Source organism: Phyllostomus discolor, chromosome 3 (genome assembly GCF_004126475.2).
Source record: "Phyllostomus discolor isolate MPI-MPIP mPhyDis1 chromosome 3, mPhyDis1.pri.v3, whole genome shotgun sequence".
Classification (NCBI taxonomy): domain Eukaryota; kingdom Metazoa; phylum Chordata; class Mammalia; order Chiroptera; family Phyllostomidae; genus Phyllostomus; species Phyllostomus discolor.
The window spans coordinates 151,758,788-151,773,304 of NC_040905.2; the positions used below are offsets into that span (position 1 = coordinate 151,758,788).

Here is a 14,517-nt window from a genome sequence, read left to right on the forward strand (position 1 = left end):
TGTAGTGTTCAAAGGCTTCTCTTCCACCCAGTATTTCCCTCAAATTCCTGCTACTTCCAGCCCTCTGAGCCAACCCACAAGCCTTACCCCTGAGCCGTCCACTTGCCAACCCCTCCAATTAGGCTGATGGAATGCCCCTATTCATATAATAGGAACAATGGTCTGAGCCCATCACTTGCTCCTGAGGGGACCCAGCAGTTAGATAACATGTTTCCAATTTGGGTATCACATCCTGGGACATGTCCACTTAACCAAAAGGCCAAAACAAACGCAGATGGAGACATTTTAGGCGAATTAACTGACTGCTCTTCATCAGCTTCTTCCAAAGTGTTTCCAAAGGTATGTACATATAGTATGTGCCTGCTATGGATCAATATTATCTCTGTAGGGAAGCAATCTCCAAATTTTATTACAGCACATCCTTTAGCTTGCACCCTAATAAATAAAACTGTTTCTAAATTAGTAACGTATAACTGTAAGTCCACATATAAAATATTAGCTCAAAAATTATGTTTTTAGGTAAAAGAAAATAGAAATTGTCGTGTTTACTTCTCATATCACAATGGATTGTTGGGCATACTACTGATAGGAGAGAATGGGGAACATGTCTGCCTGTTATTGTGGTCACAGCCAAAGGCAGTAAGCAGGAAGTTGGCCTACAAATAGGGCAAGTTGTGAATGTTGGGTTATGAGTGTGAGATTTCATGCAGTTTGCATGATTCAGTGTTCTGAGTTATTTCATTGAGGTACACTTTACATACAATAAAATCTACCAATTTTAAGTGTACAATATATAGTAGTAAAAACATAAATGCAATCATTGTGTAGACTATTTCCATACCCCCGAAATTTCCTAATGTTCTTTTGCAGTCAGTTCCTTTCCCTTACCCTTAGCCCTGGCAACCACCTATCTCCTTTCTGTTAACGTTTCCAGAATTTTGTATGATTGGAATGATTGAATCTATTGGGTCTGCCTTCTTTCATCATTAGCATCATGCTTTTGAGAGTCATCCATGTTGTGCTGTGTGTCAAAAGTTTATTCCTTTTTATTGCCCAGTATTATTCCATTGTGTACATCTCAAACTCTTTGTTTACCCTTAAGACTTAAACTTCTAACAAACCTGATATTCAAGGTTTTACATAGCACTGTTTTATCCATTTTTAATTTGGCAATCCCTATTACATTTTACCTGATAGGGTACCAAACTGATAGGCTTGAATTTGGTCATTTCTTTACCTTCTACTGAACCCCATCCCTCTTTCCTTGATACTTGAATTCATCCTGATGGAAAAAGAACAGAACATTACAACAGAAAACTGGTTATGAAAATAAATTGCCAACATGGTTATGACGGAATAATTTCCTAAACTAGCACACTGTACAGTGACATGAAATCATAAAGAATGTCTCATAAACCTCTGCTTTGGTTCTAAGTGGTTAGCAATCCCTATAGCTTAATGTCATTTAATTAAAAGATGTAAAATTAGCGCTGGCTTGGGTGACTCAGGTGGTTGGAGCATTGTCCCATACACCAAAAGTTCATGGATTTGATTTCCAGTCAGGGCACATACCTAGCTTGTGGGTTCAATCCCCAGTTGGGGGCACATTCAGGAGTCAACAGATCACTGTTTCTGTCTTACATCAGTGTTTCTCTCTCTCTCTCTCAAAAATAATCAATAAACATATCTTCAGGTAAGGATTTAAGAAAAGATTTATAATTATATCAAAGGGAAAATATATTTTTTGTTTTTAGCTAGTCATGTTAGGATTTTCCTTTAAATTATGTCTTCAGTTTGACTGACAAGTTTATGTAATAGAACAGAAAATTAAATTTTCTGCACCTGTCTTTGAGAATTAAATTATTCACTTATTTCTTAATAATTTGACTACTGATTGAGGAAATGGGTAAGAGATCTCTGGTGTGCTCATTGTTTCTCCCTCATTTCCAGGCATGGACAGAAAGGTGTTTTTTTCCTCTGTGCCGTGACAGGTAGTTGTCTGCCATTAACACAGAAGGAGTCCTTCTTGGACTGAGGATTCTCTGGGCTTGAGGTCTCCTAACAATCTAATTATCCTAAAGCTTCTTATCTGGTCTTTTTTCTATCTCTTGACATAACTGTACTATCCCTCTCTCCCAAATAAAAAGAAAATCAACCTTACTTTACTTTGATTTTAAAACTACAAGTCATATAAGATGCTTTGATGTGAAGAAAGACCTCAAATAAAACCATTCAAACCATGACAGTTGATCCTACTACAAAAAAGATTTTTAAAAATCACTCTGCAGAGCTATGTAGAACTGGGTGCCAGATTTATATCAAGTGATAATCACTAGTTATGATGAAATAATAAAAGGAAGTCTTTTCATGTAAAATGCTTAGATGTAAATATTTCAAGTGTTTTATACTTTTCTGAACCCAGTAAAACTGGTTTATAAGTCTGGATTATTTGTTGTTACTCATCTTTTAATTAATAGTATAGCCAGTTATTTTCACAGGAAATCAATACTTACAATAATACCTTGCATTTCACTTAACAGGGTAAATCTTATTCCCCATGTGAAGGGTTAAAAGGTCACTGAACTCTGTTTACAAATGTGAAAACCCAAAAGAATTGACACACCAACTACAAAATTGAATGAAAAAGACAAGTGTCCAGTTATACACTTATGTAATTTATTATTCATGCACAATACCAATGTCCCTGTAAGGGTTGGTCAGCAGTCAGGATATTTACACTGGCTTAACAGACTAAAATTTTGTTAAATTAATGTTTATTTGATGATAATACCTAATTCTTTTTATAGCTCTTACTCAGTCTGGTAAAGTTTCTTTGACATGGCAAGGGAGCCTAGATTTTACATCTGTACTTCTCAAACTGTCTTTGAGGAAGGATCAATTTTCCCACTAATCAATCTTGAGCCAATACTTAAGTAAAAAAGAAATATTTTTTTTAAAAAAATATCACGCCTTTAGTTGTTGCAACAGTATCAAATTGTCCTAAAGGATTCCAAATGGTCACTTTCAATGACTTGCAGCCTGGTTTTTCTTAAGGCTTCAGACTGGTGCTGGTCCTTTGTGAACAGCATACAGACCACTCATGGAAATTCTTGCCTTAACAGAGGGGTCTTAAGCCACTGTTTAAGCATCATTGCACCAGACGATGCTTGTTTCTGTCACACATGGAAAGAAAGAACCTGGCCTTCCCTTTTTTCCCTTTGATGATTTCTAACTTCCTTCAACCAGTTTTTTGAAAGACATGCTAAAACTGATAGCCACTCTTAGCATGGATCTTGCAGATTCATTGTGTTGCTACGAAAGTCAACTTTCTTTCTTGCTGCAGTTTCACCACTTATGAACATGATGTTATTAGATAATCTTGATCGAATGTGAATGATGGCTTCTTTGGAAAAAACCTCAGTGTCATATCATACAGTCTGGGTTCAGGGGTTGCAACTCCAGTTTGAATGTGTCATGTAGATATTTGTCCTGTTCCCAAGCACATTTGTTTACAATGATGTTACGCAGACCTTCAATGTTAGTATAAATTGCTGCTTCTCTTACCGCTATATATAGATGCAGCTTCTCTTTTATAACTCAGGCTACTAACAAAATCCTAAGACTTGCTTACCTGGACCTCTTACCCCAGAAGTAAGTGGCTTAACACAGGTAACAGTCTCCATTTTAGCAGACAGCTACTCTGGACTGAAAGAGTCTGAAAGGTAGTGGTTCTAGAAATAGCAGCAGGCATTGCGGCAGGCCAGGAGAAAAGAGAAACCATATGGGACTGCTGTGTACTGTTGGGTGAGGGAAGACAGGAGGGTGATGGAGAGGAGATGCCTCAGGTGGGTTTGATCAGTTGCTATGGTTTCTCAGGCCTTTTTAATACCAGAGGCTGGCAGCTGTGTAAGTACATTATTGACATGCAGATTTAGATGCAGGCTCCCTGGGAAGAACCTGAGGAAGAAATGACTGTATGCTGCTTAGGTTGGGTTAAGCCTGAGAAACAGTCCACAGTGAAAGGCTCTATAAAAAAAAGCAATCAAGAGAGTGGATTTGATGGTAAAGAAAAATGATGTAGAAGAGGACATTACGTACTCTGGAGGACCAGCCTTGTTCAGGAGAAATTCTACGTCTCATCACCAGCTCAGCATGCTCATCTGGGAAACGGCGTCACAGAATGACAGTCATTGTGTTCCGTGAACTTGGAGTCAGAATTTCTGGGTGCAAGCCTTGGACTCCAAGTTAGCATCCTGGCAACCTTAACAAGCCATCTCACCCTTTTTCACCTCTGTTTTCTCATCTGTTAAACATGCACTGAGCTCTGGAAGCTATTATGAGGTTCAAATGAGATAATCTATACAAAAACCACAATTTAAAATTTCTGTGTCTACAACACCAATACCTTCCCTTGCTTACCCTATCTCTCCCCCGCAAAAAAAATATATATATATATAAAGTAGACCAATTGCTATAAATGACACTTATTTTTAATGGCTAATGCAGGACTCTGGGATCATCCAGAGTCACCATTTACCCACATCGTTACATTGACAATTCTGAGGAGATAGCTGCATGAGAGCATTTGGTCTGAAGGCTAATTTTATATACAAGATGACAGAGGGACATCTGTGTGTGACAATTTATGTAAGAATGGACACCCTGATACACACACCCAAGCATATACTTTGTGTAAAATGATGGAATGCTAGGAGCCAGCCTTATAAGGAACAGCACATAATTATCAGAGCTTCTTTTTTTTTTAAAGTAACTTAAATAAATGGCAAGTTTCTCCTTATAATCAAACTAGTTATCATGGTTCATACCGTATGACTGTGGTCCAGAGAGAATTTTATATCACAAGGCTGAGTAGACTTGTCTATGAGAGAGAATTTTCCATTGCAAAAGTAGTACCTTTCTCTTTATCCTGCTTTTCCTCATGTAACGTCTAACATAAGCATAGTACCATTGTTGAAACTAAGATATTAAGATTGATACCATACTATTAAGTAATCTAGAGACTATTCACATTTGCCAGTTTTCCCACTAATGTCCTTTTTCTGATCTAGGATTTCTAGGATTTCACATTATGTTTATATATCCTATTTTCTTAGTTTCCTCTAATCTCTAACTATTCTTTGTTTAAAAAAATTTTTTTCCCAACTTTACACTTGGAAGAGTACTAGCCACTATTTTGTAGAATGCTCTTTAATTTTGGTTTGTCTGCTGTTTTCTCATGATTAGATTGAGGTTATAAATTTTTGACAAGAAAACCACAAAAGGAATGAGGTGTCCTTCTTAGTGAATGTATCACTAGGTACACGATGATACTTATCACTGGTGAGGTTAACTTTGATCACTTGGTTAAGGTGGTCTGCTAAGTTTCTTTATTATAAACTAATGGTTTTTCTCTTTGCAATTAATAAGTGTGTCTTTTTGTTGTTGTTGCTTTCTTAAATCAGTGGTTAAGGTTGGAGCAGTGTCACTCACAGAAGGTTGCAGAGTCCTGTCCTGGTGGAAAGAAGCTGTGCCCTGGAAAGTGACAGAGTCATTATTTAAGTGTTTGCATAGATTGCTCTCAATCCATGCTGAAATGGATTGCCTGACATTATGTTGCAGAATTTTTAAGTTCTACCTCCAGGCAAATCTCATAGTTACTAGCAAAAATGAAAGTGTGAAATGCTTTTTAATGTATATTTAACAATACATAGTGTCGTGATTACTGATGTGTATTCTCTGTGGACTCCCTTGCTATCAGAGGGGGATGTTAAGAGACAACATTTTCACACACTTATTCTATCTAAATCCATCACATGTTTACTTTCTAAACATCTGTAATTGTCATTTATAACAAGATCATAAAAGTCAAATGTTTTAATTCTAACTCAAACTTTGAATCATAGGATTATAATCAATTTTCTAGAAAAGTACAATTACTGTTTGTTCTTATTCAACCTTTTGAAATTGCCCACTATTAAATGTCACTAGAATATAGCCATTAAAAAAAGAAAACTATATATGGCTTAGTAATGGGGTATAGGAGGTAATAGTACTTTATTCATCTTTTTGATTTAGAAAGTCACATAATACCTTTTGAAAGGAGTTTTCATTGTTGACCCCAGTGTTATGTCTGCTTGTGTTGAAGAAATAAAATTTGCAAAATACACTTAATTCTTTCCTACAGTGTCATTATTTAATAAGGATTAAGGTAACTTTTTTTGCATTTTTACTGGGTTTCACAGCAAGAGTTCACGTCTTGTACTAATGTATGCTAAATAGTTGCATAGTATATAGACCATTGTTGTTAAAATAGCAGTAGTGAAGGCATTTTAGATCACAGAGCCCCAGTGGTCTACATTTTGTTTGTTTTGACATTATTAAACTCAATCTGTTTCTCTAACTGTGACTCTAATTACTACATTTGCATGGCAGAAAAGTTTGCTTTGTGGGTTGACTTTTATTAACAGTGTTTGCATGTTATTTCCTGCTCTCGCTCTCGATATTTCATGAGCAGACAGAGCACCTTCAGTTACATTGAATAATTATGCACAATCAATAAGTTTTTGTGTTTGTCTTTGTTTTTTCTTTGATGTGGCCTCTAGGATGCTGCCGGCAAGGTGCTGGACCGCTGGGCCATCATGTCTCGAGAAGAGGAAATCATCACCCTTCAGCAGTTTCTGCGGTTTGGAGAAACTAAATCCATTGTAGAGCTGATGGCAATTCAGGAGAAGGAAGGGCAGGCCGTGGCTGTACCATCTTCAAAGACAGACTCAGACATAAGGACTTTCATTGAGAGCAATAATCGCACCAGGAGTCCCAGCCTCCTTGCTCACCTAGAGAACAGCAACCCTTCCAGCATTCATCACTTCGAAAACATCCCCAACAGCCTTGCATTTCTGCTTCCATTCCAGTACATAAACCCAGTCTCAGCCCCACTGCTAGGGTTGCCACCAAATGGGCTACTGTTAGAGCAGCCAGGACTGAGGCTGCGGGAACCAAGCCTGTCAACCCAGAATGAATATAATGAGAGCAGCGAATCTGAAGTATCTCCTACACCTTATAAGAACGATCAGACTCCCAGTAGAAACGCCTTGACCAGCATTACTAACGTGGAGCCCAAAACTGAGCCACCCTGCGTATCACCCATTCAGAATTCTGCCCCAGTCAGTGATCTGACCAAAACTGAACACCCAAAAAGTTCATTCCGGATTCACCGGATGAGAAGAATGGGGTCAGCCTCTAGGAAAGGAAGAGTGTTCTGTAATGCTTGTGGGAAGACATTCTATGATAAAGGTACTCTCAAAATTCATTATAATGCTGTTCACCTGAAGATCAAACATCGATGCACCATTGAAGGTTGCAACATGGTCTTTAGCTCCCTCCGAAGCCGTAATCGCCACAGTGCAAACCCCAACCCCCGCCTTCACATGCCTATGCTGAGGAATAACCGAGACAAAGATTTAATTCGGGCCACGTCAGGAGCTGCCACCCCCGTCATAGCAAGTACAAAATCAAATCTCACACTCACCAGTCCTGGCCGTCCCCCAATGGGTTTTACCACTCCCCCACTAGATCCTGTTTTACAGAGTCCTCTGCCTAGTCAGCTGGTATTTTCTGGGCTAAAGACTGTCCAACCAGTTCCTCCATTTTACAGAAGTTTACTCACTCCAGGAGAAATGGTGAGCCCTCCCACCTCCATTCCAACCAGTCCCATCATTCCATCCAGTGGTACCATAGAGCAGCACCCACCACCACCCTCTGAGCCAGCAGCACCAGTAGTGATGATGGCCACTCATGAGCCCAGTGTTGACCTGGCCCCCAAGAAGAAGCCCAGGAAGTCCAGCATGCCTGTGAAGATTGAAAAAGAAATTATTGATACTGCTGATGAGTTTGATGATGAAGATGATGACCCAAATGATGCTGGAGCTGTGGTAAATGACGTGAGCCACGACAATCATTGCCACTCCCAAGAGGAGATGAGTCCAGGCATGTCAGTGAAGGACTTTTCTAAGCATAGCAGGTCCCGGTGTATTTCAAGGACTGAAATAAGAAGGGCTGACAGCATGACTTCTGAGGATCAAGAACCTGAGCGGGATTATGAGAATGAGTCTGAGTCTTCAGAGCCCAAACTAGGTGAGGAGTCCATGGAGGGGGATGAGCACATTCACAGTGAAGTGAGTGAGAAAGTCCTGATGAACAGTGAGAGGCCTGACGAGAACCACAGTGAGCCCTCTCACCAGGACATCATCAAGGTGAAGGAAGAATTCACAGATCCCACTTACGACATGTTTTACATGAGCCAGTATGGACTGTACAATGGTGGGGGAGCCAGCATGGCTGCCCTGCACGAAAGTTTTACATCGTCTCTGAATTACGGCAGCCCTCAAAAGTTCTCCCCAGAAGGTGACCTGTGTTCTAGCCCTGACCCCAAAATCTGTTATGTGTGCAAGAAGAGTTTCAAAAGCTCCTACAGTGTGAAGCTTCACTATAGGAACGTTCACTTAAAAGAGATGCATGTCTGCACAGTGGCTGGCTGCAACGCTGCCTTCCCCTCTCGCCGAAGCCGAGACAGGTCAGTAAATCTCCATTGGCTGCTACTGCTGGGGGTGGAGGGTGCCAGTCATGTTGGACTTAACATTAAGAAATCTAGCTTAGATGTGTTTGATGCACTGTAAAGTTTGTCCACAGTGACCACAGATAACCAAGCTGCCATGCTCATGAAGGATTGTTGCAGTTGGTGCTTGTCATGATTAAGCATGCAGAATCATGTGCCATCTTACCCAGTAATGCACGCCATTTTTCTCTGTGCTCTGTGTATGTGTGTGTATGTTTTTCCATGCATCTAGATGTGTGAATCAGTTAACTGTGTACACAGTTCCCTGCTTCCCCATGAACTTTCACTTAGAAGCCACAGCTTCTGTTATAAACATTTCTGCTTTGCCTTGTGGCTTTTTAATTAAATCAATATATTATCTTCATACACACATATTTATCCAATATAGAAACAGAAACTTACGGATGGAAAGAACCGTAGGTCCAGGACATCGAGACAGCCTGCATCTCCGTAGGTATAACCAGAAATGTTATCATTCTTACCTGAGTATTTAGTGTGTCCTTGAATTCTGTGAATCATGAAAATATCAGAAGAAAATGGGACCAAAGTAATTGTTAATGTGGGTAAATGATGTGGTGTAGATTTCTTTATTTTAGCTTGACAATGTCTTTAGCAAATCTCAAAAATATACTCTATCATGGGAATTATGCACAGAAGGGGAGGCATGCATATACTTTTAGGAGCTCTTAGAATATATAATGTCCAGCCTTCAGATGACATCACACCTTAGCTATGTAGCTGCAGCTCTGAAACAGTTGGGCTTAAACAGAAGCAGCTGGTCCTAAACCAACAATGTTCTTTTTTAGTCCTAAAGAAAATGTCATATAAATGGAATGTGTCAAGGTGGTCAGGGGTGGGGTACCACAGTTACCCTGCCCTGAGGGAGATACACTTATGAGCATATCATTTACATAACGCACCAGCCCAGCTAGAGACACACCAGCTCATTTTCCTATTATATTAGATGTGTTTTTTTGTTTTACATTGTCTTTTAAAAATATTTTTAGAGAAAAATTTATTGCATGCTAAAAATCAGTATATGTAGAAGAAACAAAATTAGCTAGGAAGTTTGCCCATAGCCACCACCCAGATGCAAGTGCTTATCAGTTAGGCAGAGCCTTTGACAAAGTAACATAATAAAAGTGCCACTGGAAAGTAGTGACCTGCTTCTAGAATATTTAAAACATTAGTCTTTTTAAAAAATAAAAGTTAAAGTGTATTTTATTGTATTGAAGTACAGTTCAAGGGGCCCAATTCATGAAAAGCAAAATTTCTGAGAAAAATAAGTCTTACTTTATACAACTCAAAACATGCTTTGAAGAGAAATCTCTCTTCTTAAAGATTTCCCCTCCTGAAGCCCCTCCTCCCACTCCCATTTACCTTATTCTGTGAAAATCGTTTGTGGTCACCAAGTTCATTTCAGTTCCAAATTATCATCCACAGTCCCAGAATATGGCAGACAAGATAGCTATACTGTGAATAATAAAATATAATACTATACCCAAACTTTTCTTCCCCAAGTTTGTAATGTTCATTCTTTTAAACTTAAAATCGTGCCCTAGTGATAATGAGGTTAATGCATTGGATTTTTTAAACAAAAATAAAAGACTCATGAAAACTGCATAAAATATTTATGAAAATGGAATGTTTGAAGATAAGCCAAAATTTAAGCTTATTCGCATGAATTCCTACCGCAGTTTTAGTTGGTTTGCTGAAAATATTGTTAAGTCATAACACTGGAATAAAAAGAGTCTAGGAGCAAAGGTCTACAAAGCTTCGGTGTTTTCCTCTACACCACTGTGTTTTTATGTTTTAGTGCATAAGCAGGTCCTGTTGAGAAGGTGGTTTGTCTAAGGAAAAAACATTTATTGATAAGGGAGTATTTCAATATTCATTTTTATTCTAAGTATTGGGAGCTTAGTGAGTGACCAGCCTTATGGGAATTTAGACCAGTATATTCTAAGTGGGAAAATAATACTGATATTCTCCCACGTATATTCAGTCACACAAGATATGGCAAACCTCACAAGACAGGTGACACATTTCATTGGGCTGAAATATCACATCACACCTAATCGTTTTAATTCTGGATGTTGTCACACATGGTCAATGAAGAAAAACAAATTGAAAAAATGCTCTATGAAGAAAGTTGTTTGATTTTCACTTAAAATTTTGCTCTTCAGGAATGCTCAAATATTTTGATCCCATGTTAAAAACTTAACAGAAACTGATACTTTAATTTTGACATTTTTTCCTTAAGAAGAAAGATGTTCATCCCTGTTGAATCTATGATTTGAATTAATATGCAATGAAACTATATTTACCACCTAATAACCAGAAATAGTGATTTCTTTTGGGTACCAGCCTCTTGCTGCATCTCAGCAGATTGGACTTGAACATAATTTTTTTCCTGTTCCAGCCTTTTATCATCATTTCATCAACTAATATTGACCTATAATTTCATCTCCTTATTCACAAAGCCTCTTGAATCACATCTCTGATCCATCCCTTAGACTTGCCTTACCCTTTCCCTTCACTTTCACTGTGCTAGTCACAAGAACCCCAGGACTTTCGTGTCCCTGCTTTTTCCTCTGCAATGAAGCTAAGGCAATTTTTCTTCCTTTCCTTTGAGCCAACAGACCTTCCAAAACAGAAACCATCCTTTGCCTTTAATCCTGTTGTCCTCAGGCCCATTCCTTTCCCTTCCCCAGAGTCTTGATTCATCCATCCTTGACTGCACAATGTCTTCCTTGTGCAAATAAAGCATTAGAAGGGATTTTGACTGGGGGCTGAAGTGTGCAGAGCTACAGGACTTCTAGGATGCCTGTGATAAAACGAACAGAATAACCTTTTCCCTTCTGTTTATAAAAACAGCCTTTTGTCTTCGGGCTTGGAACACCTTATAAGAGTGGTACACAGGTCTTCTTGGGCTTCTTCCAAGATGGTTATACACGAGGGAGCTGCATTTTTGTCTCTAGATAGGCATGTTAATAAGAAGAAAGTAGAAAGATGTTAAATACTATATTTGAGATTTGGCAGCTAGTTAACAGAGATTCCCAGACCTTTGCTATGGTCTTTCTAGATTTTACAAGATTAAGTTGAAGGCTTTTTGATTAGCAAGAATGTTCTTTGTCTAAAGTCAGAAAAAAGGGAGAAAAGAGAGAATGGGGCACACATGGCTGAGGATTCTAAGTGTCCTTCTTTACACAGTTGTGAATGAATGTGAACTTAAGAAATTCAAAAGCAAAGAGGATCATTCACATTAATGACGAAGAGCAAGCTAATACACACAAAGCCCAATTCATTCTGTCAGTAGGTGGATGTTAGAATAACGTAAATTATTTTCTCTCTAAAGAACTACGATACTAAAAGGTAATTGAGTATGTACTGATAACATTATGTAGGGTTAGTCCTGAAAATCTCTGAACACCCTTCCTTCCTTTTTGTTTATCCCATGATCTTTGTGCTACTAGGATACTACTATTCTGTCAGGGAATAGGAAGTTGGCCCTCAGTTTTTTGTTTGTTCTTTATTTTAATTTTTACTGATTTTTGAGAGAGAGGGAGACAGACAGACCTTGATTTGTTTTTCCACTTACTTATGCATTCACTGGTTGTTTCTTGGCACATGTTATGCATGTGCCCTGTCTGAGGGTCAACCCTGCAACCCTGGTGTATCAGGACAATGCTCTAACCAACTGAGCTATCCAGCCAGGATGGGCCTCAGTTTTGAGGTATTCACATGAAACACTCCCTGGGAAGAAGAAATTATAACTAATGGGCCTAGAAACTACAGTCTTTATAAGGGAAATTTTCTTGAAGTGCATGTCGTAGAATTAGCTGGGCCTACTTTGCCTTTGGTCCTATTCTCGTCCTCTGTCTTGAATTTGGATCCCCAGGAGGGCTGAGTAACCATGGATCACCTGTACTGAAGGGAACCCCATTTATAAATTACATTTGTTTTTTATTCAGAAAATAAATAAATAAATACCCTCTGTCCTCTTCTTCCCTAAAATTCCTTACCACTTGCTAATATGTTAAAGCCTATTTACATCTGCTTTAGAGATTGGCAATTTTAAAACTCCCTCAACAAAAATGAAAACTTTCTATACAGAAACTTGGTGATCTACATAGAAAAAAGTATGTGTCTCTTTGTTTTTTCATCTTATATGATTTTTACCACTTCTGTTCCTCTCTTTCTCTGAGAATAGTAGCCACTAATTGCCAATGTTTGTCTTAAATTTTATCAGAAAAGTGAATGTATTTGTTTGATCTTCAAGGTGTAGGAAAGGTGATTCGATTCCATGAATAAATTTAAAAAAAAATAATATTTGCTTTGGGTGAATTATAAATAAATATGAGGCAACCATTTGATACCAAGTGTGAGCCTTCTCTTTGATTGCTTGTTAAACCCGTCCAGATTTAAACATGTAAACTTCTTGATTTGTATGGAGTAAGACATCTGTATTTGGTTTATTAAAACCTGCTGATGTCTCAAGAACTAAATTTGTTTGTGTATCGGCCTCTAGGTAGCTGTAGCTAAAAAGCAGAGATATATAGTTTTTGCTTGTCTGATTACCTGACTTCCAGCCCTGTACAGGTGTGCAGGAATAAATTAACATGAGCTACCTCTGATGAGCCACTGCATGCATTAACAACAGAGGTGAAGATGTGAAAACATGTTACCTGCCTCCTGTTATCACCTTCTCAGCAGCAGCATTGATTTTTTTCCATCATTAACTGTGTTAGGAAACTTATAGAGAACTTTTCTAAGGAGAGATTTTCAATAATTACACATGATTTCACTAGGCAATACCTCCATGAGCCACTTAGCACCAATTCAGGATAACTATTAGTATATTCACCCTAATATAATTAGCTGTCAAATACAGTATGTTAATCCTCTCTATGGTGTCAGCCATTTATTTCATTTCCTATATGTTTGCCAATCAAATTGCAATTCTCCTTTTCCAAAATTATTTTATGAAGTGAAGTTGTACAGGTCCTCTGACTCCTAAATGTTAAGGAAGAGATTTTTTCCTGTGTTACTCTATTTGATTTCACAATAAAGCCAACAGATCAATAGGTCTTTTGTACTTATCTCCATTACTTTCCATCAAAGGCAAGCAAACAAAATAAATCCCCCTTCTGAGTAATTGCTAGTTGTGCCCTCCTCAAGCGAAACTTTGGTAGTAAGATAAACTTTGGTGTCATTCCTGTCTCTGGGGTTCTTTTTATATACTAGGAGAAGAGCAATGAGCAAGACAGTCTCCTAGTATCATAAGGAGAGACTCTGTCAAGCCTGAAGTGAGCCTCCTATCTTCCTAATGACCTCCTGCTGGCCCAGCTGGATGTAAGACAAGCTCATTTAAGCCTCTGCTGACCTTTCACTCCTCCACCCCAAGAACTACACCAGTCACTTCCACCAAACTGCCTACCAAATAGACAACAAAGCTTAATGGCAGGAAAATGACTTCCTTTTTCACAGTACAAAGAGATTTTTTACAAATTTCTATTGATGGGAGTTACATTTAATTTCTTGTGGCTATATAACTTCCATTGCACAAACATAGTGCTTCTATATGCTCCTTATTCTTACCTTCCCTCAAAAGGAACAAGCTACTACTCTTGCAGCATTATCTTGAAAATTCAGGCAAAAACAGCACTGAGAGCAAAATGTACATACTGAATACACAAGCAGTGTTTTTCAGGACGACACCACTTTGAAAGGGTCGTCGTTTTCTTGATTTCTTCCTCTCTTGGGTCCACCACCATCTATCTGAACCTCTGATAGACTTTATTGATGTGAATCGTTCTCATAAATAATTATTCATTGGAGATACTCATTTTTGTAGATAATCTTTTCTTTAAAAAAATATAGGCCATTTCCCACCAGGAAGCAGG

At 38.4% G+C, this 14,517-nt stretch overlaps 1 protein-coding gene across 11 annotated transcripts in view; it reads left to right on the forward strand.

The window, feature by feature from the left end:
* The window catches only part of BNC2 (basonuclin 2), a 425,127-nt gene that overhangs the window by 392,103 nt on the left and 18,507 nt on the right, over positions 1-14,517 (forward strand). For 7 of the 11 annotated variants that reach the window (XR_004902165.1, XM_036021560.1, XM_036021562.1 and 4 more), the window contains 2 exons: positions 6,603-8,572; positions 9,003-9,068. Coding sequence is in view for 10 of the 11 variants with exons in the window: in XM_036021560.1 (XP_035877453.1) it covers positions 6,603-8,572; positions 9,003-9,068 (2,036 nt within the window). In the remaining variant the exon portion in view is untranslated. The remainder of the gene's footprint in view (positions 1-6,602; positions 8,573-9,002; positions 9,069-14,517) is intronic. The other 4 variants (XM_036021561.1, XM_028510565.2, XM_028510632.2 and 1 more) reach the window with 2 other exon arrangements.